This window comes from Thunnus albacares, chromosome 12 (assembly GCF_914725855.1).
Source record: "Thunnus albacares chromosome 12, fThuAlb1.1, whole genome shotgun sequence".
In the NCBI taxonomy this organism is placed as follows: Eukaryota; Metazoa; Chordata; class Actinopteri; order Scombriformes; family Scombridae; genus Thunnus; species Thunnus albacares.
The window spans coordinates 11538191-11565090 of record NC_058117.1 but is presented as its reverse complement, the minus strand read 5'-3'; the positions used below and the strand labels follow the sequence as shown (position 1 = coordinate 11565090).

The 26900-nt window shown below is 39.0% G+C and overlaps 1 protein-coding gene across 1 annotated transcript; it reads right to left on the bottom strand.

Moving 5' to 3' along the window:
• Positions 1–1115: 1115 nt before the first annotated feature.
• On the bottom strand, positions 1116–20945 carry LOC122993378 (solute carrier family 25 member 36-A-like). Its single transcript, XM_044367510.1, has 7 exons — positions 20511–20945; positions 16817–16981; positions 13347–13424; positions 10557–10657; positions 5125–5191; positions 4726–5015; positions 1116–3981 (listed from the first exon to the last, which is right to left on the bottom strand). The coding sequence occupies exons 1-7, from the start codon at positions 20549–20551 to the stop codon at positions 3788–3790; spliced, it is 936 nt and encodes a 311-aa protein (XP_044223445.1). The 5' UTR covers positions 20552–20945; the 3' UTR covers positions 1116–3787.
• Between the last annotated feature and the right edge of the window lie 5955 nt (positions 20946–26900).

The following is a 26900-nucleotide window of genomic DNA, read 5'->3' as shown; positions in this document are numbered from 1 at the left end:
AAGAGTCAATTGATATAACTGAAATTCAGACCACTTTGTTGTAGCACTGATTGATTTGCATCGAGTTGTAATAGGGACACACATTATGACATAAATACTATATCGGCTGAACAACCCCAACAGCTGTGTGATAGAATCAATACAATCTAATGCCTTGTCATCCTTTTTATATTATAAGTTACTGAATCCAGCCACCACATGTATTATGATGGAAATTATCCCAATTTCCATTTACCCATATTTATTGATCAACTCTGTGGAAAACGTGCGTTAGAGAGAGCTAAATAGAAATCAATGTTTTTATTGGCCTCTTATATCAGAGCATGAAAATGATCCAGCAGATATACAAAATCAGTGAATTCAGTAGAATGAACCTGTGCACTGGTCAAATCTATCAGGTGTCATCTGGCTCCTCCTGGTGGTGCTAGTAGGTAAATACAAATACCTCACCACCCTGGATGAATGGATAGATAATACTTTCTATACTTGTAATAAAGAACAGTAGAAAATAGTAACGTGGATGCAGCTTTCTGTCCAGTTTTTACATTTCTTGTAATTTTTGTACATTTTGTAATAGGAACCTACACCCAAGACTTTCATTCTGCAAATGGAGAAAGTTTCTTCATTCAAAATTAGTTTATTTTATGACCACTGAGAGTATATTATGTGCTGTGTAATATTTAGATTTTTCATCATTACCATAACATCCTAACAAGTGTGTACAAGTGCAATATAATAAAAATAAAAATGCTGATACAATTTTAGCTTCAAATGGATTTTTATTTACTTTTGTGTTTAAAAAACAAACAAACAAAAAAAACTACATCAACAATTGAGCTGGCAAAACCAATTTTCCAGGTTTCATTCAACCCTGCTTGAGGCTGCATCCTGTCCAAGCATACAGGACGAAGATATTGAATTGCATACAGACACTGAAATGAGAGGTAAAAAATAAGTCAAATGTTTGCACTGTTTGTCCAGTTGTCTGTTCATGTCACATTTTGGTAATTTGACCTCAAGTATTTCTGCAACGGAACCAAAGACATAAAAGCTATTAGTGTTTTTACAGGAAATGTGAACATTAAAATGAGTCAGCGATTTTTTTTGCAACAGCACAGACAGCAACTTTGGACTGGCGACTTGTCAATGGAGACTGAAAATCAATAACTATTATGAGTTAGAACACAGGCCTTGGTTTGCCTCTGAAATTAAACTGCAACAAGAGGAAAAATAAGAGCGTTTAAGAGCAACATCATGCCTGAATGCACCTCAATTATCTGTATATGTTGTTTTAAAATTGGGACAGAGGAGACTTTATAATTTCCATATGAAGAACGAGTGTGCACTGAGACCACAGTTGCTATATAAAAGAGGCTGTGGAGGAAAGGCTTTGCAATAAAGAGGAAGATGAGGCGCTTGAATTGAATTTGAAAAAATTCAGCGTCTACTTTTCCTCATAAGATAATTCATTGTATATGCTATGTGAACCTTATGAACTGATTGTTTAAAGGAGAATATTTACTGTTTCTGACCAATAACATATTTGTTAAACAATTTGTAGATCTCCCAATTTATGTTTTAAACAGTCCCAACTAGCTGTGGCACTCTTTACAGTGTTAAATAAAGACAATTCCATTTTTTTGAACTCTCACATTAAAACACTTCCCAAGTCAAAACATGTTGCTAAGAAAACCATAAAATTATCTGACAGAAAGTACGGAACAATGTAAACAAATGATGGAAACTCTGCGACACGTAATACTTTTTGTGACTAACCAATACTCCAGCACAGATGCTGGCATTAAACTATTTTTCCTGCAGCATTTGTTAGCTTTCATGTAAGCACGAATGCTTGCATGAAAGCTAAATACAAAAAACAAACTAAATCAGTCAAGCAATATCAATATTCATGTCAAAAAAAATGAGGTTAAATTGCACAAAAATGAAAACAATTATTTGCAAATGCAAAATACAACATTATCATACACAGACCTAAGAAAAAAAACAAATGATATGCATATACAGTATCTATATTATGTACACACACACTGGACATCCTTCACAACTACTGAGAACTCTACACTGTACAATATAACTGCTATAAGAACAGTTGCGCAAAATACCATTTTGATATACAGTAATACTTTTTTTTTCTTTTACAATGTACAAGTTTAAACTGTCCACACAAAATGCAAAGCACAAGCCCTAAAAGGCCACAAAAGTGCATGTTATCAGGTCAGTTGGAAGCCACTGGAAGGAAGAACTGACATGAGAGTGGGAATGAAAGCTGCCAGTATTGTACAGTAGCTTTTCCACACTCCCAACCGCAGTGTCTTGCAAGATTAATAGTTAGTGGAGGGAAATCTGGAGTAGATATTTATTATACATGCAGGCATGCATGCATGACTGCAGATGCACGCATGCACACACGCACACACACACACACATACACATACACACACTTGAACATAGTTGGCACTGTGAAAGTGACCAACATGTTAGACGCACTCACAAACAAACAGGTTTTGGGGTGCTGATGAATTCCCACCAACATTGTCACACTCCAACATTTCCCCACACTGTCACATTATATTCAAGTAGTGGCATTCCAATGGTAGATACTTAGTCTCAGTACCATTTGGACAGTCACACACTTCACATCTCAAAAAAAGGACACATTGGTCTTATGTTTTCACACAAAGATTTCAGAGTCCTGAGCAGCGACTGGGTGCAGGAAGAAGCTGGCCTCCATCTTATTTCGGTTTGCACAAAGAGACAAACTGTCAACACTGAAGGCCAACTTCAGCCGGAGCATGTCACCGCCAGGCACCGGATCATGTAGAGGAATAAAAACACTAAAAGAAAGTCAGCTTTTCAATATACTCTATAAACACTCTGAGGCATGTGAGTGACGGGCCATCACAAGCTCTTCATTGTGTTTCATCGTGTTTGGCCGGTGAGTGCACTGCTTTGCGTGAACTTCAGGCCATCGAGGGGGTCGACTGCAGCGTTCGGAGGGGAATGCTTGAAGACATACTTTCTGTAGTGCAAAGACAGGCGGCGTAGGTGACTTGAAAACAGACTCACATCTTTGTTTCAAATGAAAACATTCGTCTCACATTCTGCCTTCAGTGAACATTCCTCAACTGCCACTCACCAAATCTTACAGTAGTCTAACAGCACTGAAGCAAGAGCATACCAGTGCAGACAAATAGTGCCGAGCGGAAATTCTTTGATTTTTGAAACTGACCTACATTTAGTTATCATCTTTCCTGTCAAATGCGGCTGTCTCCGAGAATTCCCCTTTCACAATATCGTCTCTGTAGGAGTGAAAAGGGCTTTTTTTTTTTTTTTAACTTTTCACTCAGAGAAAACGACTCATACTAAAATTCTTTCTGTTAAGGCCACTGAATTGTGCTTAAAATCGTTTCCTTCAGAGGTACCTTCTGTTTAACAGGTTCCAAACTCTATCTTTCACTGCCTCCTTTCTCCTACCTATAATACCTCTTCTGTGAACTACAGCGCCCTCTATCTGTTCCAGCAGTCTGATAAAGGGATCTGGAGGTGGAGATGCTGATGTAGTAACAAAAGGGGCTTCCTCCTTCCTTTTTCTTCATCTTTTTTTTTCATTTGTCCTTTGCTGGTCCACTAGAGTATCTTCACTTTTCCTTTGGTCTTCATTTTGACTTTTCGCTCCCACTGTTCCTCACCAAAGGGCATCATTCTCAGCCATTTGCTAACCGCTTCTGTCTCCCTCTGAAAGCAGGAAGGAGGCATGCCCGGTGGGCTAACGGCCAAGCAGGTAGATCACCACTTCATAGGTGCACATCATGATGGCGGTGTTGGGGATCTGTCTGACCAGGTGGGTGGTTAGGCCACGATACAGTGCTCGGTATCCCTCCTCCCTAGGTACCGTCAGCAGAGTTTGGAAGAAAGAGCGGTACTTGCTGCCTTCCTCTCGTAGCCGTGTGCGTATCACCTCTGCAATTTGAGAAGGAGGGAAAGTTAGTTTAATATACACTGAAGGCTAAGAGTTCTTCTTGTCAGACTAAAGAGTGTCGTCTAGTCTCCCTGGAGCTAAATTTCCATTTCTGACACTCTCAAGTAAACCTTTTTTTCATGTCCCAGAATGACTTAAAACAGTCACAATGGAGGGTATCTTAACTAAATAAGTATGACAGTATAGTAAAGTAGAATATAGGCAAAACTAAAAGATCAACTACTGTAAGTCTTATTTTTATTTAGTTTTACAAAACACATGAAAAGACCAAATCTAACAATTAATTAATTGTACTAGAAAGTCTTGTCTTTTATCAATAAGCCACACAGTTGTACTAGGTGACATGATCCTTTATTATGATGAACATGGGCACTGTAGTTTATTTAAAATCAATCCCACATATACTACCCTGCTGCTGGAAATAGTCACAAGACAACCAAATCTGTGGCTACAAATACTCCCCCAAAAATTAGCTATTTACTCGTGCTTGAATAACCTTTGCTACTAACCACAGTGCCCAGCTTTAGGAAATCATTAAGCTTGTTTTTTTCCACAAAGTACACAGTCATGACTGTTTTTAAAGAGTTGCGTCAATTTTTGAGAGACAGAGTAATGCACTGTTGATTTTGGTCTTTTCATGGGATTTATTGACAATAAGAAAAGTATAGAATATCCTCAACTTCATCCTAAATTGAAAAACTAAGGTGAATGAGACAGGAGTTTACCATGAGGGTAGGCGATGGAGGTGGCACAGGTCTTGGAGGTGGCTGCTGCGAGCATCATGCCCACAAAGTCTGAGGCATCTTTGACAGATTCCACCTCTTCGTCCATGCTGGTTTGGGCCTTCGCCTCCAACAGTTTCCGTTTGATGCTCTCATAGATGACAAAATGGATAACAGTCTCAGAGATGCCAGCATATGAGGCTGACATGCCCCTGTAGAAACCTCGCAGGCCGTCCATCTGGTACACCCGCCGCACACACTCAAATGCATTCATGCGCCGCTCTCCCCGGTTTCTGCGGTCATGGAGACGCTTAGAATTAGTCCGGCGAAAAACACAATTTCAACTTTTTATTGATTATTATAGGGAAGTAGCTTATAGGGTTCTGTTTTAAAGTTTCTCACCTGGAGTCCAGCTGCAGACGGGTCTTGATCAGCCAAATGGGATTGGTGGCTGTGATGGCGGTGAACCCTGGGAAATTCAGAGAAGTGCAGAGGTTCACACAGATGCAGAGACACTCGGGAATACACAGTCTATTCATCCACATTAAATAATCTATACTAAAAAAGGACAGTGAGAAAGCACTTCACTAAATAGGATCAACTGGTGTTTGACTTTTTCATCAGCTTTATGATTTCAATACCCCTATGAGTAGATGAATTGAATCTGTATCAATATCATCTCTTTTCAAAAAGTCTTTAATTAAGTTACAGACTTAAATGCATATTTTCGTTTATATGCTATTCACATATTGATCCTCTTCTTGTGAAATGCTACTCAGGTGCATGTAAACAAACAGCTCTCTTCCTGAAGTAAAGTATCTTAACTAACAACAGTGCATGAAGGCAGCAGCTGTGAGTGCTTTATTGTTTCATTTATCATCTTAAAAAACATCTAATAGCGAAACTGGGAAATGAGGCCAAGCAGCAAATTCATTTTAGGCCTTTGAGTGAGGCAGATGGTTATTATTCTGTAGTCTGATTCATTTCTTTTAAATGCTAATGAGAGCTCTTGTGGTTCTAATAAAATTCACTCACAATTATAACATAAGCTCATCTTAAAGAGCTTACAGAGGCGGTCTGTTTTTTTTTTTTTTTGTATCATTACACTTTTAATTTGCTTTCAAATACACACAGAACTACAGCATGCAGTAGGCCTTTTATTAAGCAGATCTGCTGTCACAACATAGCTGTGACATTGCTCTAAGTCTTTGTTAGGGTTAAGCAATATAAATGTGCTCCCTTGTTTGTCACTGAATGTGTCTTTTATTTATTCTATGACATTAACAAACCAGCAGTTAACTAGACAGGCTGTTGGCTTGATACTAGCACAACTACTACAGCACAGAGAGAGAAAATGGTGCGTGGAGGAAATTCTTCAATTATTCAACAGGACTTAAGTGGAAAATCTCTGACGTGGAATTAAGTGCAGCCTTTACTTCCTACAAGTGGTGGGCAGCTGTTTTCTAACGTACATCTGCCTTCATATCTTTAATGTTAGCCTAATTTAAAAGTCAATAATTAAGTTGCCACACATCTGTTTATACAATGTATATTTAGCACATGAGAGTGTGTGCATGTTTGAGTCTTTTACAGGTGATGATATTTTGAACAGCCGTTGGGTTTTTGTTTAGTATGAACGCTAGACAACGTACAGTAATGTAAAGCTTGACATGAGCGTAAAGCTAATTAATGTGCACTTTGTATCATTACAAAATGACACAAAGGCTGTGTAAACGTTTTTTTTTTTTATACAACTGATGTACCATAGAGAAATAAAACATGGCCATTTGCAAAACACAGCTAAGACCGGAGCAAGTCTATAAAAGAGACCTCAGTCACATCTAGTGTATCAGTGCAACACAGCCCTACGTTAAGGCAACTGCGTGAAGAGGAGAGGATGACACAGGTCTGTTGAAGAGAAGAACATAAAGAAGAAGAAGAAGAAGAAGAAGAAGAAGAAGAAAGAGGGAAGTAGAAGGAAGTAGCGTCTATGGCGTGTACTCACGAGGGAGGGGCAAAGCTCCTCCAGCTCCTCCCCGCTGCAGCTAGTAGCCTGCAGATATGGGGGGCTCAGATGGCGGGGGTGTCCCACCCAATCACGCAGGGGTGAAAGCTTTACAGTAAAGCCCTAAAATAGACACAGGCTTTTCTGTACCACAGTCACACACAAGCAGTCACATCCACCCCCAACCCCACCAACCACCCACCCCAACCCACTTTCTGTACAGGTGTATGGAGAAGAGATGAGAGGTGAAGGACGGACCTCCCCCTCCCATCTTTTCCCAAACTCTAATCCCAACTCTAAACCCCATCCCCTCTAATATACTCTCATACTTTGAATCAGTTTCTTTTACATTTATATTACTTCCACTTTATTCCCAGATCATCCCTCCCTTTATTCCTTTTAATCAACTGGAATAAAGAAAATGTTGACTGAACAGAAGTCAACCCAATCCAAAACTTCAGCTCCGTCTCACAAGAGCGAGGTAAAACACAAGTGCAAATACAAAGGCAGAATTAAAATTGAGGATGTTGTCTTTATAACCATCCTTCCATTTTCAGTTTATAATGTAAATATTAGAGAAAAGACGACATCAAATGCTAAATATAATAAGGTAGATAATGAAGAGAGACGGGGGGAAATGCTAACCTTGTCGTTTTGTAACAAGACAATTCACGGTGGATGATGGTGATGAAACATGGAGACGGAATATTTTATGAGCATGTGATGAGATAATGATGAACTTACTGATCACACAAGTGGAACAGTGAATGCAACTCAGCCCCAAATACCTCTCTGGACCAAACCAGATTCTTTCAAACTGGGATACATTTAAAAATAACATTAAGATGTCCTTTCATGAGGAGAAGAATGTGACTCCAAAGAGCCAGTCTATTTCTAGAACAACACATCAAACAACTCCTAAAAGAGTTATTCAACAAGTCCAATTCAATGTCACACAAAATGACAAGACCTGGGAAAAAAAAAAATCCTCACAGATTTTTTTTTAAGTTGCCGAATGCTCTCATGCAAAGTCTTAATATTTACAGTAAAATTAACAGCTTAATGTTCATACTTATGCTCAGTATAACTGATGTAGCTTGTTCATTTATTGCTCTTTTAAAATGTTTATTATGAATGTTTTACTCAAATGCGTCCATTATTTATGACATAGCTCATCTTAATAAAATATATGCCCATTAATTACTTCAATGGAGTAAAATATCCTAAAGTAAAAGAAATGATCTTCATGTTTTATCATCAGTTATTCTTCTGAGTCGAAAATACACACATAAAGAATGTCTCAACATAAAGTTTGGTGAGCTTAATTGGTGTATTTGCCAAATGTATTTATTTAAACCTCAGCACACAACAGTGGTGGAGTCACAAACTTCTATGACATGGCACAAAGTGACTTCACAAACATTTCTGGTCGTGAAAGAGAAACTGGATCTGCATATAGACATGCCGCGGCATGTGCTGCACAATGATCCTTCTATAGGCACATAATCCCTGCACAATTTCTCCAGGGGAGTTTGACCTACATTCAGAGACGGCAAACGTGCTTTAGATTAACTGCTGGAAGAGAAAATAAGTGTGCTGGGAGTAGCCTCCTTTCCCTGAGTGCAAGGAGGGCCACAACTCACTGCAGGGGGAGGCCATGGGAGACAGTGACTCTGCAAAGTTACTTTATAAGACTGGAAACAATTATCCAGGCATCAGGCTACGATTTAACTGTTCAGTCACAAGCGTTCTGGTGTTGCTTGCAAGCTGAATCTACACTGAACTGTATCAAAATAACTCCTTAACTCTTCCGTTGCTCAAGCTTGGGGAGAATACAGAAAATATGTGCATGTGAAAGACAAAAAGAGATATTTGTATAGTTCAAGTACACAGATGTTTGTCCAAGATACCATAAAACATTAGTTTTTCAGCACTTATGGCTTATGGGCTAAGGTTGTTATGCATCATTGCCTGTATTTCATTCAAGGTAATAAAGATAAATGTATGTAACTGCCATGTTGATAAAGAAATGTGTGCAACATGAAGAAAACCACTATTCTCTAAGACAATGACTGTGTATGTTAGACAACTTTTTTTAAACTGTTGCTAGCACTACTGAGGCACACTTCCTTTGAAATTCAACTAGTTTGGAAAGAGGAAGTCATGTTGAAATAGTGCCTGCATTTTGAATGATGGAGTGACTCCAATTCTCCTTGAAAAGAAATGACTGAGGCACTAATGGTGTTGATGGATGATGACAAGAGACAAAATGAAGCACATTGATTACAGCCCTCTGTAGCAGTGACAAGGTTAGCATTTCTTTTGTGCTGACAACATAAAATCCACAGAATTATGTGTCATTACTTTACCGTTACTACGTTGCTAGAACAAGACTAAAGGGGGAAGGGGGTAGGTGTGTGTCAAGACTAGGCAATAACAAAACCTTATAATAACAACCTAAAACTACAAACCAGCAGCAAACACATTGCCGTAAGCAACGGTAATATCTTTACAAATGAATAACCATTATGAACTAACTAATATTCATAAAAATCACCATGGTTTTCATCATACCAGTGTAAAGAAATGGGGTGCTACCTGACGTGTCCGCCCGAGTGCCAGGGGCCCCGGTTGACCTTTGGGGGCCGTGCTCTCTCCTCTATACACACAGAGTAAAGAAGGGGGCCCAGACCACACTGTTTAAGTAACAACTGGGATGTTAAACCATTTACAGAGTCCTCTGGAGAGGGCTCAAAATTAAAGAATAAAAAATGTGAAAAAGGAAAAAGAGGGGCGATGAGAGGAGAAAAAAAAGGAGGACATGGGGGACAACTGGGCTAAAAGAAGAGGAAAGCACAACCTAAACTTTGAGGACCATGTGTTGTCACTCTTTTTGTCAAACTGCTGAAAATGCATACAGTATTATAAACGTCAGCAGTGACACACAAGGCACAATACAGCTTAATATGCCTGGGTGATTTGTCTTATCTGCTGAGACTGCTGAGATAAACTCTTGCCTCCTCTACTATATGTGGGCTGTCAAGGCCATCATGAACAGACACGATACGGTATTATCTCAGTGCAGTTAAAGTAAATGCTCAGATAAAGGTAAGCAGTAAAGATGTGATTGGCATCACTTCAAGATGCTTTTTTTTGTTGTTGTTTTTTTTACAGTTTTCCTAAAATGCCAGACAAGAGTTCAGCTCTTCACTTGAATTGATGAATTGATAGAAAGCGCAGTGATTTTGACAAATTGATTTCTGTAAATGTCATGGTTTAGTTTCACAATAAACAAACTGAGGCCGTTGGCACCACAATCTATATTCAAGGTTATTCTGATCCTGGGAGTCTTAAATTGTGCTTTCTGATAAACCCTCTATAGATATATTTGTGTACATGAAACAGCTGAGTAAGTAATGCCTACTTACAACAAAAAATATTATTTAGCTTTAGCATGCTTTAGTTATTAACAAACTTCTAAGTTTGTGAAGATCCCACCATCCCACACATGTATGTATATGGAAAGGGTAGTAAAGGGGGAGGGGTGAAGTAATACTCTGGGATATTTCAAACTGAAAAAAAAAAAAACTGATGAGAAGAAAAAGAAAAATGAAATCTGTCTGAGGAAGACAAACTGAATAATTCTTTAACATGTTTTTTTTTTTTTAATATATAAAACCCATCAGTGAGAAACACTGCCCAGGCAGACTGACAGACAAACAGGCAGATATCACAGACAGACAGACAGACAGACAGACAGACAGACAGACAGACAGACAGACAGACAGACAGACAGACAGACGGGAGGGGGAGAAGGAGCCATCATTACCTGCCATCCCAGCTGACACCATGTGCACGTAGGTAGAGTCTGGCTCCAGCACGCCATTCAGTTTCTCCTTGGCTGTTGAATAGGCAGCAAAGTAGATCGCCCTGTGGCAAATAACACCATGGGGACACAGGTCAGCCAGAAATTAAGAACACTGGTTAAGATGCTCTGACTAATGCCGACGCTTCTCCTACAAACTATTAGCTTCTTCAGTTTGAACACAGGTCAAAAGGACAAATCTGCAACAAAAACTGAATGATGAGTATTCAGGAATTTAATTCACTGAGTGGGACCATGAGTTAAGTAAAGGGGAAACAGAATTTTTTTTTTTAAATAACTGCATAATTTATAAAAAAGAATAGCAAAGCCTTGAGCCTTGAGATAAAACATTGCCTAAACGGTACATGAAGGCTTGCAATAGAGCTAAGCACAGCTAATATGTAGCATAAAGGCAAGCCACTGAAAGGAGTTTATCTGTGCTGTGTGTGTGTGTGTATGTATCTCAATCTCATGGTGAGCTTTAGTAGCAGATTTATCTCCCATGATCCTAGCTGCTCCTCACTAAATAAAATCACAGGATTTAGTCGATATTCCTGCTGACTGGAATTAAACCCAATGACATCCCGTCCCTACCCTCGTTCTGGATCGAGAGCATGCATGCACAACATAATCATAGTGCTCCGTGTATGAGAGATGAATGATGTGAGCAGGTCTGAATGTGTATGTGCATCTCTCATACATAATGAGTAATGCTGGTGGTGCAAACTGTCCTGTATGCACATGTGTGTGTGTGTGTGTGTGTGTGTATGCGCGTGTGTTGCTAATGAAGCCCAGCAGCATGCCCGGTGGACCATGCTCTCATTAGCATCAAAAGATTTTTTTTTTTTAGCTTTCCAGCATCAGAGTCGCAGTGCTGTTTCCAAATTGTAACATGAGAGAATAACTCTGCAGCCCAGCAACCCAAACCTCCCCTGGTAGATTAAAAAAAGCAATAAATCTGTTATTTAATTCAGTTATATCGCACCTACAGCATTAGATTACCAAAATTAGACTGTAATTAATCTGAGTGGAGATGTTGCATCTATGCATGTTGTATTTTCATACATCTTCTATAATAAGAAAACCTTCAGAACGCAATGGCAACACGTTACCCAGTGACCCACATTAGTTTAGCCATTTATTTAACAACTTGCTACAAAAATTAATTAAATTTTATTACCTGTCACAGTCTTTGAACTATGGGTGCTCTGACCAATGTGTGAAGGTTTAATAAGAATGTCACTCATAACGTCAATGGAGGAGTTCTTTACAATTGTGTCTCTAAACATATTGACATTTCATCGAGGTTTTCCCTTTCTTCTCCTCACAGAGATGTTCAAAATTGTCTGTGTCAATGTGCATGCATTTCCTTTGTCCTCGTTTCATACCTACAAAGCCTTGATGCTGCACATATCTAAGGATAATAAAATTAGAAGAAATATACAAGTGTGAATTAAAAAGGAAATAATAAAAAATAATGAATAAAATAATAAAAAAAAGGTATCCTGAATGAATGAATTACATTTGATTTAGTAGTGAAGTCATAATTAACTGCATCTTGAATTGAACCCAATATAAGTATGATTTGGTACAAAATATAGATATGTTATGATATATTCTTTATGTGTAATATCACAGCCAGGGAAAATGATCTGAATATGATTTGGAGGATTTTAAAAGAACAACATAACAGAGCAAGTTCTACATAAAACTACACATAAGACAGAAAAGGAAAGATCATGTGTTGCCATTGAGTTCATCTGGTTTATTCCTTACGTAACAATATGTTCTTATAGCTCAGTTTGCTATAGCTGCCACGATCAGGAAACAAGCTGCCATTTCCACAGCTGGACACCTAGCCCATGTGACTGAAACACACGCACAAACACGCACACACACACACACACACACACACCCGAGAGCATTTTCTGCCCCTCAGAGAGTCTGAGTCTGACAGAGGGAGACAGCCTAGACTGCAAGCGACCGCGAGCATAGAACAATTCTGAATTAATATAGGAAGAGAATGACAAACATGGCGGGAGAGAGAGTATGAGAGTATGGCAAGGATGACTCAGAGAGACTGAACTGGATGACAATGGCCATGTGATGCAGCTGTAGCTAAGGAGAACTAGACAGGTCAGGGAGGGGGATTAGACACAAACACAACTGTCTCCCTATAGGAACTCCATTGTGATAATACAACAACACACAACACAACACAACAACAGCAGTCACATGATGGTGGTGTCACAGCTGGCCTCTACCGCCTGCTGCTGTTGCTGTTTCATTCAGACTTTAATTGACTGAGTTATGTAACCCTAACCAGCCAAGCTAAGACTGAAGGAACCTGCTCATTTCCGCTGGGATTTGAAACACAGATTTACATTGCAGCGCTGTGGAGTTTAACTCCATTCATTTCTGTATTTGTGGCTTGCTGTTATGCCGCCAACATAAGCTCTGAGTGAGCCGGAAGCTTGAAAAAAGAAAATCTAAGAGGATCTAGCAGAAGCAAATGCACTCTACAAAAATGTGCACCCAGGTTTGATGTAACGTGCGAAGGAAATGACACAGACACACTTTTGTCCTCTGATAACTGGTCTTGCTTGTGTTCGATTCTGATACTGTGGTGACCTTCTGTGTTGCTTATCAGATATACAAGTGCAGGATGTTTTCTTCTCTCTTTCTTTTGTCTTTATTCTGTATATTTGTGGTAAGACATCACAAAGGCTTAAGTAAGCAGGAGAGGGTAAATACCTGGAAGGTGCCACACCCACAAGGTTGGGTCCCAGACCTCTAAAGAGTGAACGGGGTCCCTCTTTCTCAAGGATTAACCTGCAGAGAGAGAAAACATTTTACTTCATGTTTTAATATACAACAAGCATACAGTACATTCAATATCCATGTAATATGCTTTATATGAAATTATATTGTTAGGTTAATGATCATGTGATTGGATGGAGGATAACTCGTACCCTCTGCGCAAGTTTAAAGTTGGCAGACTTCAAAGATGTCTTGGCTGTGCATGCAGGTGTTGTTATGTGAACAGTTGCTTCGTAATCTTTTAATCCAAAATGCTCAACAAAAGTACGTGAAGACTTTTATTTTTAATGTTAGGCAACTGTAATCGTATAAGCAGGATCCATTCTGAGGTTACGTTACAGACACGACAGTTCTTTATCTCATAATAGTGTGCAGAAAATCCTTCACATGCTGTATGATCAGAGGAAACGTACAGAGTTAAGAACTGATGTTTATAGAGTATCATAGGGAATAGAAAGGAAATCCAAGGTCCGAGGTCAAATAGCAGAGACGCCATTTCATCGGGCACAACATCTCTGTTTACGGCTCCATTTGTATCCAATGTGGGCCCCCTAAATAGACGGGCCAGTAAATTTTAGCTTCTTGTGCATTCTGCCAGGGCCTGACACTCAATACAGCCTGACATTAAATACAGGGTCACTATCAACATATTTAGAGACCCAAAATAAATGACACATGCCCTTGCTCTGGTGGTGTTTATACAGACAACTCACGTGTTTATTTTCTCTTTTGTCACCTGAGATCAAAGACTACATCTCTCTCCAATCTAACCCAGTAACCTCATTCAGAGGAAGCATGTCCTACAAATCACCTCCACGCATTGCACATTTTCACACAGCCTGCCTCAAAGGCAAATCTAGGTCTAGATAAGAAAAGGGCCCTCGATCTAAGATTAGCTATGTGACTGTATTTTGTTCAGTTTGTGGGTTTCTGGCTGTGCTTTCATACTCTAGTTGTCTCGCTCTGTTCATAGTTCACACTTCAACTCAAAAATGTACTTGGGTGATTTACAGTATGACACACTTGAAGTATAGAGAGTAATTGCGCTTACTGATATATCACACAGAGGCAGGAGTGACAGTGTTCCCCACAGTCCCACCCCTCAAATCATTAATCAACATACTAAAATGCAACGAGGCCTTCACCTCACTGCATGTTGACCCACTTCGACTTGTATGATGTTTTTCCTTTCCTTGCCATACCGCTCTTTCCTCTTCTGCCCTACTCTGCTCTGTAATAGCGGTGTACAGTTTCTGCCAGCAGCTGTTTATCTCAAGGGCACCACAAGAACTTGGTTTATGTCAGCACAAGTGAAGTCAAACGTGAGAAGTTTGTTAAAGATTCTTAATTTATAAAAGATAATTAGTCAAAAATATTTGGCAGTGGAAAATTCCACACACAGCTGCTTGTACGTTATGTACTTTGTTAAACACTGTGCTCTGTGCCAGTCATGTAAATAGGTTTCCAGAGAACAAGAGTAGAGCACCATAGTTACGTTGAACATTGACTTTAACACTGTTTAACCCTCAGTGACAAACACTGATTGCTGGTTTTCAGCCACACTGGCTTCCTGTACCATCACATAAATACTGTGGCAACATGTGAGGCAGATCAGACTGAGATCTGATGTTTTCAATCAGCATCAAATTTACTTTATCATGCAACTTGGCTCAGAAGGTGAAAACCGCCGGTTCCAAATAAGCGGCAAACCAATGTTGGACTCCCCTTCATTCTCACTTCCCATCATTTTGGTAACTTTCCACTGAGTCTTATGATATGATGAATAATAGACGACATATGAGGTTGCAAAAAAAAAAAAAGGAACAATTTATTATGTATATCTAACACTGACTTTCCAGTAGTTGTTTGGAGAAAGCACCCAAAACCTGCACAGAGCTTTGAGGTCAAAATGAAGCTTACAATGATTTATTTTGTCTCTGGGTTTTATTTGTTGTACTATCTAAATATTTTGGGGGTTTTTTTCAGTTATTCTCTAAACAAGTAGCTCTGCCAAGAACACTGTGGCAAACAAAAAAAATCCAAAAAAGGGTCTAAAAGGTCACCTGCTCTTCAGGGAGGGTTTTACACTTTTTGCAATGGAACCTCATGGATCGCGCAAAATGAGAAATACAAGGGGTAGTGTATGGACTAAATGCACTGTGAATGTATTTTTTGGCTATTTGTGCTTTTACAATTCAAAGCAGGTTCACTTAAGAGTATAGTCTGTCTGAGTCTGTGTCTTTTGGGCTACATTCACATTTCAGGCCTTAATGCTACAATTCCAATTTTTTAGTCAGATACGATTTTTGTGTTGATGGTTCACGTTCATGTTTGTAAGTGACATGTATTCGCCTCCAGTGTGAACACCGTTGAGGTCCTAAACTGACACGCATGAACAAATTTATGCGACAGTAAAATCATGAACATGGATGACACAGCTGTGCTAGCTCACATGCCCGGGATTATTTGTTGTGGGAGTCGGAAGATAATACAGACCAGGGGAATGAGAACGAGAAGGCGACACGTTTATTTTTACTGGGCTGTGAGGGGCCCACACTGAATGACGACGACGGGCAGTATGCACAGAGAAGTGAGACATTGTAAAAAAAAACAGAGGAACTCCAACCTGACTGTTCTGACAGCGGTCGCTTAGCCAGAGATTGGATATGAATCAGATCTAGGACCACATATGCAAGTGGCCCAGGTCTGATATGAAGAAATCTGATTTGGTTTGTTCACCCTTCCATGAAAAATCTGATCTGAGTCACTTGGAGGCAAAAAAATGTTTTCAAAAAATTACACTTCAGCATGTGACGTGAACGTAGCCATTAATAAACTAATTCTCGGAACTTGTGTCACAGTTCAGAGACTGATTACAAAACGAATTTCACTTGTTTCTTTCAGACCTTCTTCCTTCTGCTCCCGTCTTTACTGTCACTGAATGTGTAATAAAACGCAGATAGTGACACATTTTCTTGCAAGCTGATAACACATTTTCAACTCAGTCAGACATCACCTTTGTCTCTATTTGCACACTGTATGTATTGAAGTTGCCTCTACATATTGTTTTGTGTTGCATAAAGCTGTCCATGAGCTGACCATACCTATACACCCCTAATTTACACATAAGCATTTTGAAAACCAATCACAAGTGGTTTGGGGGGTGAAATTAAGCTGTATCACAATATTACAAAATCCCAAACAATATTTATATAACAATTTAATATATTTTACCCAGCTGTATTTGTCACAGTAAAATCTTAAGATTTGATTACAATAAAGATGACATTAGTATCCTACCTCTTCATCCTTTAGTTAAGACTAGGTTATGCTCCTCTTTTAGCCACACAGTCATCTGGCATATAAAATAAAATAAAATTAATGTTTAGCGTCATTCTCCTTACTTGAGACAATGCAGAGGCCCTGGCGGGGCTACACGGGCCACACTAGCTCCGTTGACGGTGCTGAGTTGGACTTCGGAGATGTAGAGAGTGATGGAGGAGGACTGCAGTCTGGTCTTCACCACTTCCAGAGGACAAGTCAAAATAGCACCCACTGTACCTCCACATCTAGAAGAGAACAGAAATTAAAATAACTGCATGAAAAACAAAAAGCTTTTTATATGAACATGGGCCGTGTCATATCCTATTGTCATTAGTCCTATTCCCTTTTTCAGTGTTTTTTTGTTGATGTTGTTTTTTAAACCGTCCTATTATCGGTAAAACACAATCTGTTATTCCTCTGAGCTAAAATTCTAATCTAAAATTATCTACAAGTAGGCACACATCCATACAACATGACCTGTTGTTGTCATTCACAAGATACTGAGATGTGTTGAGCTACAAGCTAAAAGTATCTGACTGGTTTCATGATGCAGAAAACAAACACGGCTCAGTGTAACTGGAACCAGTTTATTGATTTTTGCCATCCGAGAGGGCGAAAATAAGGTGTTATGAATATTCGACTGTTGTTCAGGTGGCTCGCTGAACTCAGACACACAAGTAAATAAAGACATGACTGCTCACAAATGAACCGAAGAAACTCGTGATCACGTTGCTTAGACTTTGACCTCAACTCTGACTGAATCCAGCAGCATGTAAACAAACTAAATCCAAACTAATTCCAGTCATTAGAAATTTCAGTCTCATTATCTAAAAACGTTATGCAAGAAGCGCAGATAAATGTCACTTTATTATCCATTTTCACTCAAACTAATACACGCTAGTTTTATAAGCCCAGGGCTGCCAGACGTAATCTCAAAACAATGTTCTCTCACCGCGCCACTTATTGTGGTTAGTTGAACCTTGGTGCTTTCCACAATGGGACTAGTAGCTTCAAAGTAAAACCACCAAAAAATTAGAAAGTGCTTGTTGACTATCGCAGAGACAACTCATAAAAAATACTCTGTGGGTCAGGTTATATGAATATTAGTTGCAGCTCTACAGCGGCGTATGCTGACATCCTGGCAGCTTGCAACAAATTCCTCTATTTGCAGTCTCTTTTGAGCAGCAACAGCTATATTTACCTTTCAAAAGACCGACCCACATTCATGCTCACAGGCAGCAGTGACCCTTGGCCTACTTTCAGGGCTATGTCGGCTGCTGCATGTGTGTGTGTGTCTCAACGGCTGTGGGCTGTGAGAGGAAAGCACTGTGCCTAGGCCTCCAGCTCAGGGTTTTGGGGGGAAAGTAAATCAGATTCTGCTTATTCAAGATAGCAATGTGTCCTGAGTTGTTATCAGAGTTGAAATCCCTGACAAAAGAGATAACAGAGTTGTGGTGTGAGATTACCATATTTGAATGTCAATGGTTTGGTGCAGAGATGAAAGAGGAGGTAACAGACGCATAGAAACTAAAGACAAAGGATTAAAAAGAAAACAAGAAACACATACTGCGTCAATAAACTGCTAAATTTTGAGTCTGTTTTTACATTTTCTTTGATCAACAAGTTGTCAGACCTGTCCACAGAATGGTAAATGAGGAGTGTTGCTCACCTACTGTATGGGGCGAAAATCCCTAAACTATAGTAGTCATACTAACCTTATTTTGTGGCATTCGTCACTGGTTTACAACAGATCCTCTCAGAAACAGCAGAAAACTTGAATTTTACCAGAGTTTCAATCCCTAAAATTAACTCCCACCTACATTTTGGACAGTTACACAATACAGCTTAAGATGACGGTTTTTGGGACCAAATGCTATCAAATAGATCTCTGCAGGGTAATAATGCTCATCTGCAGTATGTGGATGTCCTTAACATTAATAGGTGTTGGAAACAAAGAAATAAACTGAGCTACATGCAGAGACGTTGGAAGTAGGGCTGCCATCGAAAGCTTCCCTTTACTGCACCAAACTTTTGTCTGACTTTCATATTTCTTTACAACATATAGAATATATGCTTTCATAGCCTAGTGTTGTGATTGTCAGAAATGATAAGCCTGTCTCCTACTCAAAGCACTTTCTACGTTTTTAACTATGTAAACAAACAGACAGGCCGGTGCGGTTTGCATTATCTTGAGCCCAGAAGGGCTCCTTAACAACCTAGCAGGAAAAACCGTTGACCCATGTTGAAAAAGTTTAATACAACATATGCTATAGCATGTATGGGCATTCGTAAAATACAAAATAATGAATGAAAATGTCTGCAGTTAGTAAATGTCACATACTAACATGATGTGCACATATTTGCAGTCTGAAATATTCACGTAGACGTAAACACACAGAGCAATTTTTACGTTAGAACTTTTGATGCGTGTGCACGTTGTCCTAGTCAGCTAGCAAGTGGGGTCAAATTAGGCTAGTGCTTCAAGGAAATGTCGCAAAAGAAGACATTTGATTTCTTTTCAAAACCTCCCTCTGAGTATGCTAATCGCCCGAGAAAGAGACAGAAACGACAGCTGACAGTTCTGAAGTGTCCAAATGTGCGAGGTTCCACGCACCAGCTGACCTAACTGCAGGTACCTGTTTTTCTATTCTCGCCTATTTTCGTTTGGTCTCATGTTCTGTTTCACTCTATTTATTTTGAGATATATAACTATATGGAATAGCAAGCCTTAATTCAGATGCGGTCCCTCGTTCAAGTAGGCTACAAATATTTGTACCTTCAAGGGCATATGATTTGTCATAATGACTTTTGGCATTTTTATTAAAGGATTTTATTAAGGTTTCATGATTGATATGAGCATGCATGACAAAGGCTATGCCACTTTGATATGAACCCTTTTTTCTTATCATAACAATAAAAATGCTTTGTGAACATCTAAATATTACTGTCTAGTTTTCTTAATAGCTGTATACTTCTGAAATTATTTGAAATTAAAACCTAATAGCTCAGTCTAATCGGCACTGCTGTGGGTGGGGGTACCATGAAAGAAGTGATAACGGTGTGAGGGATAAAGTAGTCTATGTGGACGGGTGAGGTAGTCCATGCCCCATCCTGCCTGCCCCCCCCCCCCCCCCCCCCAACAGCACTCCCTTCCAGAAAATAGTTTCCACGTTCCTGGTTACGTGATTTGTTAATATGCAGCAATAAAGATAAAGAAATTAGTTACACTGTTCACTCCACCTGCACTGACCTGTAACCTACATTCAGTCTCATTCACCTAATTAATGTCTGTGGAGAAAATGAGTATCACTAGTGTGACTGCAGTAGAGTTACATCAAGCTGGAGAGAAAACTACAAGGAGACCGGAAAAAAATGACATTCTCCTTCAGAATATAAGCATAAAGTAATGTCACTTCAATAGAAGCAGTTTGTTGGTTATTTACGAGCAAACAAAAACAAAAGTCCAGTTGAATACCTCGGTGGACTCATTAAAACTACATATACACAGAAACCCGCCCTCTAGACACGTTTATTTTAATATTTCACGATGAAACTTTGTAATTTTTTAAGAGTGTTAACCGGAAGTTCAGTTTGAACTATTCTGACAGTGACGTGCGCACCGCTGCCAGGGTTGTGACACATGCACGCGCAGCTCTTGTTAGCTAGCTAAATGGACAAACGAGTCATGTTTCATTGTTGCGATTGTTAAAATAAAAACTACCACCTTTATCTTAATAAAATGTTTGTTGTTTGTTGGTTGGTTACTAAACTCACCCTCCAGCGAACAAATGAACCAGTGTGTCCCTTTGGCTCATTATTTAGCATGCTCTGCCAAGCAGCGCACCTCGGGGCTGCAGCAGAGGGTCAAACACTGGCTCGGGTCCCGTCCCCTCCCGGTGCTTTCTTGTTCCGTGAGGATGCGCACGTCGATGATGAACCAGCGGCGGGGCGAGTCTTCGGTGATTCAGACTGCAGTGGGCCGACAAACCCCCTTTCTGTCTCTCCGTTAGCTCTGGTTCCTCTCTCTCTCTGACACACAGCTAGCTTCTTCTCTTCGATTAAACCACCGGAGACCTGCGAGCTCACCAAGGCTGACGGCGGGCAGAGAAGCTATTCCCAGCTCTAACGGACGTTTTTGTGGCACATCCACTGGTTAGTCTCGATTCTCTCCTCTGCTTTCATCGCTGCAGCAAGAGGGAAGGAGGCAGAGCTGATAGTATTTACTGTACAATCATAGGCTGGAAAACACACGCTGCTATTGGTCAGACGGGCTCGTGACGACACGCCAACGCCGCCCTGATCATGCACTGTTCACATGTTCCACAGTTAATGAATCAGAGGTGCGTTTTGTGCAGGTGCAAGCTGAAACCTTCCTGTTATCTCTCAAAGCCAAAGAAGACCTTTACATTGTACACGAGGCACACTTTTACAGGCTTTTAAGTGCCACTAAGTTTACTTTAGGGCGATTGCTGGTAAAAATAGAAATGTTAAAAAGCCATTGACATGTAGCTCATCAAAACATGCCTCCAATTTCATTAATTCAACAAAAGTGCAACTCACCCATTAAGTCAAACAAGCATTTGAGAGTTTTTATTTTTGCTGCTCATCAGTTCTGTTTGTACAGTATGATTAAGTATATGGTATATGGTTGCAGCTATACAGCAGTGACCAGTGGAGCTACTGGACAGTAAAAATAGTAGTTTGCAAAAGGAACAAGACTGTTATAGCCCTCATCTGCCAACGCTTAAATATCGATAGATGTCTCCAAGAATCAAACCAGAGCAGGCGAGACTTTAGTTCACTTTGATAAGTTGGACTGCTTTGATTTCAAACCAGTGACCTATTTTTCACTCATTTGTTGCTTGAACCTCTGCATCAGCTCCTCTGGTCAAAGAACAGACAAGCAATCATATCTGTATTGTGTATAACAGTGGTGGAGGAAGAGGTCATGTCATGGTCAGTGTGTATTTGGAAAGTTTCTGTTATTTTCATTCTGTAAGCAAACACATATGATGTGAAATAAAAACAAATGACCATGAAGTTGAAGTGTTCAGCCACTTAAGTTTAAATTTGAGGTTGTTAACATTCATATCAAGTGAACAATGAAGTTACTCATAGCCCTACAATGTACAAAAACTTTACTATTCCACACTGTCATTCATTAGGATTGGGTAATTTGATTATATACTTTAAATCATGAGATGATAAGATATTTTTCTATATTATTTATACTATGTGAATTGGGTCTTTGGCAATAGTGTTGCATCAATTAGCAAGACAGCTTGATGCAGTATTGGATTTACAGGATCATCAATATCATGAAGTACTTTGATTTGTCAGGTAGTTAATTCCCTCAATCAGCCAAAAACAGGTATTCCTCTCTGGTTATTTGATTTATTACAGGTTTCTCATTTGAATGTTTCAATCATGTATATGTAACCGACATCACCCTCCCCTATCACACATGATCACACATAAAGCTGAGGATGTTCAACTTCACACCCTTCTCACTCACAAAAGCATAACAGAGCAAAGTGTTTAAGCTGCACCAAACACACTAGCTCTTACCTTCTCCCTTTGAAGAAGACATTAGTTAGGCTCAGCTTACTGGATTTCAGGCCAAAGTCTTTAAATTTAACTTTAAAACTCGATCTGTTTCAGGCGATTGTAGAAAAACATGCAGTTATTTTTCCTAAATAAGAGATAAAAATGGGCATTAGAAATGGTTAAAGGCATCTGAATGAACAATTTTATGTTCTATCCAAAACCTCTGACCAATACTATAGTATTTAATTCAAATCATCTTTTCTACTGGCAGACTGATGAGTTACAAACATGAATACATTCACATCCAATAGTCGCCATGTTAGGCAGCAGAACAGCTAACAGTCCAGCTGCAGCTCCACAACAGCAGTATTTAACCATTGTGGGGTTTTTTTTGTTTAAGTGCATGTTGATAGCACTTTGCATGGTAGGGAAGATGTAGTTTCATTCATGAGTCTGTCTTTACTGGATTTTTTTTTCCTGAAAGCTGCTGCACGATCAGCTGACCACACTCAGAATAGTCAGTTGGTGATTCAATAATGCAGCTGAACGAATCCACACCGTTTTGTAATTGGGAGCACAGTATGACAAGTTTGGAATCATGTGCATGGTTTCACTGTTCACATTTGTAAAGTCAAAACCAATAATGGCATGTTCTGAGTTAGAAAAGTTATGTGGGTCTCATGACGCATGGATGGATGCTGAAAGAGTGATTTGGCATCAGATGAAAAGGGACAGCATACCTTGTGCTATAACCAAGGTGAAATGAATGAGGGTTGCCCTTGAATAAAGATGCAGAAAAATGTAATGCAAATACAATATTCCTAACTATCATCTTCCTTGTTTAATGTGTACACATGGAAATTTTAACATAAAACATAAAGCACTTGCTCTGAATAAAGTCTTAAAACTGCTAGCTGTTCAAATTAAACATTAATATTTAAGTGCAAAACAGGCTTCAGTTGTTCTAAAAATGAAAAATATTGTAAAAATATAATGAACTAAAAGCAATTAGAGGGAATTCAAATCAATATATGTATTTATTGAACAGTGTCATTTGGATTGCTGTTTAGATTTAATATATGTTATGATCAAAGCTGGTTCATGTATTGTTTTTGCTGCAGGACCATTCATATCTTTAGATCAATATGGTCAGTACAAGGTGAAAGTCCAAAACATCAAAAATAAACACTATGATGGATAGATAAACACGAGGTAATACTGAGAATTTTTCTCAATGAAATTCCATGAATTTTTAATTTTTGACTGCAACTTGAACAGACGAGTGATAAGAAGTGAAATTAAGTAAATACCCTCAACCACCACAAAATGACCTTCTATAGTTGATGGACAGAAACTAAACATTGTAAGACAGACACTAATGGAATGAGTTTACCAGATTTACATTCAGAGTATTATTCATATGAACTGATCTCACGGTCTGCTGAATATAACTCAAAATGTCTGGAGCACTGTCTGAGAATGAATGGACACCTGGAGGGCTGCAGAGTACTGAATGTGCACTCAAAGTCCATTAAAAATTAAGAATATACCTTTATTCTGATGGACCGTTGGATTTTGAACAGTTGTGTGAGAAAGGCACCAAGATCAAGTTAGTGTCCTTCACACAAGGACAAGAGGGCATTGGAAAATGAGAAAAACTGAATTACTGCCTTCCACTGGTGCTCATGAGGACTCCTGCTGACAGTTTAAAGGATCACGAGATGGAACTGCAGCACTTGAATTAGACTGTTATTGAAAGCCAAACGCTGTGAATAAGTTATGCAATTTGTCTGTCAACATGACCCATTTCAAAAATTTACAATACATTGTACTTAAATGCTATACAAATGACTGTAAATTAATCATTTATTTGCGTCTGTACATCTGACCAAGACGCTGAAGGTTTAAGATATAGTTTGACATTTTGGCAAATTCTCTCCAAGAGTTAGATGAGAAGATCAATACCACTCTTATATTTGTCCATTAAATATGAAACTATAGCCAGCAGACAGTTTGCTAGCACAAAGACTGGAAACAGGGGGAAACAGCTAGCCTGGCTCTGTCTGAAAGTAAAAAAATCCATCCTTTAAAGATCACTGATTGACATGTTATATTTCATTTCTTTAATTCGTACAAAAACTGAAGGGTAAAAAAAAAAAATGTGGTTTTACTGTGCTGGACTGTTTCTAAACTAGGTGCAGTGACCTCCTGGAGTCTCTGCTGTCTTGAAAAAACTCAAGAAAGTCACTACGCACAGCCAAGAAAGTTTCTTCAAGTTTCTGTATCCAACACTGCAGCTGAAAGAAGAGAAAAGCAAACAAATGTTAACTAAAGTGATGATGCTATATGTAATTTATGTTCACTACTGCACACTGCAAGACAGGTGAAGAACGCTTCTCCGAAAGAGTCAGGTCATTATCAGGCTTTATGATAAGGAGAGCAGCAGTGTAGGCCAGGCTGGAATCATGACGCACTGACAAAAAAGCTCAACAATGTAAACTAATATTGGGACGAAATCACAACTTGTTGAATCTCTACTATGTCGTCCAAAAATTTCAAACCTTGTTTCTACCAGCCTTAGAAACCATGTTTCCTTTGTGACAGCATCAATAGATCATGAATCATTGCCAAAACACAAGACAGACCAACATACACACACACTCACTGAATTACAATGCTAAATATTTCAGAAATGCTGTATCATGGAAATGTTAGTTCATTTTAATGTCAACAAAAATGTCCTTAGATTTTGAAATTATGAACACCTTAATTTATAAAGTTAATTAACTGCTTAAACACCTGAAATGTGTGATGTGTAAATGTATTGTGTGTGCACTTGTGTGTCTGTTCATGTTAAAGTCCACTAACGCATGTCTCATGATATTCCAAACATGTGAAGAGGTAGAGTCTCATGATTCCTGTTGGACTTTGACCAAACAGACGGGTAGGATAACTAATGAGAAACACGCTCTGAGGTGTGTGTGTGTGTGTGTGTGTGCGTGCATGTGTGTGTGCGAGAGAGAGAGAGAGAGAGAGAGATGATCCCCGTTCTCAGTACTGTGCTCAGATCACACTCTTCATGAGTGGACCCCGTCTTTATCTGTGTTTGGGTTCAAAGGGAATAAAAGGGAGGAGGCATGGAGTGAGGGTCAGACAGGCTGATATGACAAAAATAGATAGACACTGTTTAACCAACGGTTGAAAATTACATGTGGGGGTTGCTATTCTAGGTTGCACAAAATCGACATTTTAGATTTCACAAAGGGTTACATTTTAAAACCTTCTCATGGTGTTGAATGTTTTTACAGAAAGAAGAATTAAATTTAAATATTATATTTGTACATCTACTAACAGTAGTAAAATACACACTTTTGAACCACTGTTTGGTCCAGAGGAGGCGGTGCAAAAGCATGATGGGCTGACTGAAATGAAGCTAGATCTGTCTGAGCATTGCATTAGTTGGTCAAGAGCTAGGTCAGGGAGACTTTTTAAAATGTTTGCTTTTGCAGGCTTTTTTGTGCCACTGAGTTTACTTTTGGGCTACTGTTGGTAAAAATAGAAATGTTGACAAGTCATTGACCTACAGCTCATCAAAACATGCTTCCAATTTCATTAATTCAAAAACGCAACTCACTCGGTAAGTCAATAAAAAACAAGCATTTGAGGGTTTTTATTTTTGCTGATCATCAGTTCTGTTTGTACAGTATGATAAAGTATGTGGTGGCAGCTATACAGCATTCACCAGTGGAGCTACTGGACAGTAAAAATAGTACTTTGTAAAAGGAACAAGACTGTTGTGGCCTCTTCAATAAACCCTCATCTGCCAACACTTAAGTATCAACAGATGTCTGCAAGAATCAAACCAGAGCAGGTGAGACTTTAGTTTTAAAAGTTTTATTGCTTAGTTTTCAAACCAGCGACCTATTTTTCACTAATTTGTTGCTTGAACCTCTGCATCAGCTATTCTGGCCAAAGAACAGAAAATTGTGAATACCAGCCAGACAAGCATTCATATCTGTATCATGTATAACAGTGGTGGAAGAAGTTTTCATATCCTTTACTTATTTATGTGAAACCATAAAGATTATCAACAGAAACTAAAGTATCAGAAGTTCAAAACAGTCATTGCACAGGTGGAATGATCCTGTCAGTGCGGTATCATCCATGAAGGTCTCATTTTTGGACCAACTATTTATTATAACAATCTATTTCTACGTACCAGAAAACATTGAGAAGGTTGACTAAATACTGTCACCTAGCGGTTTTATTTAGAAATAACTTACTCCAGATGTTCTCTCAAAGGAAGATAATGGTCGTTTCCTTATTGAAATCAAATCAGTATTGACAGGGAAAAGAAATTCAAACATTTTAGCCACACAGTGTATCCAGACAGGCAGGATTACACGTTTTGTTAGTATTGTTTGTTATATGCGCTGCATTCAGGTCTCGTTGTAATCTGCAGATGCTAACGGTCGGAAAGTGGGATTTGTGCCATTGATCATAGACAACAAAACATTAGGAGTTAGTAAAATGAACATAGGACAGGTAGTTTGTGATTGTTGTTTTGTTTTAGGGTACTTAATGCTCATGAGTTCTTGCATGAAATGTGTAAATGAA

Bases quoted from the DNA above. Each gene is read 5' to 3' on its own strand.
- LOC122993378 (XM_044367510.1), bottom strand. From the start codon at position 20,551: ATGAGCCAAAGGGACACACTGGTTCATTTGTTCGCTGGAGG. The intron at 13,425-16,816 runs GTAAGGAGAATG...CTCTCTCTGCAG, and splicing joins GGGCCTCTGCATTGTCTCAA to GTTAATCCTTGAGAAAGAGG. The intron at 10,658-13,346 runs GTATTTACCCTC...TATTTGCCACAG, and splicing joins GTGGGTGTGGCACCTTCCAG to GGCGATCTACTTTGCTGCCT.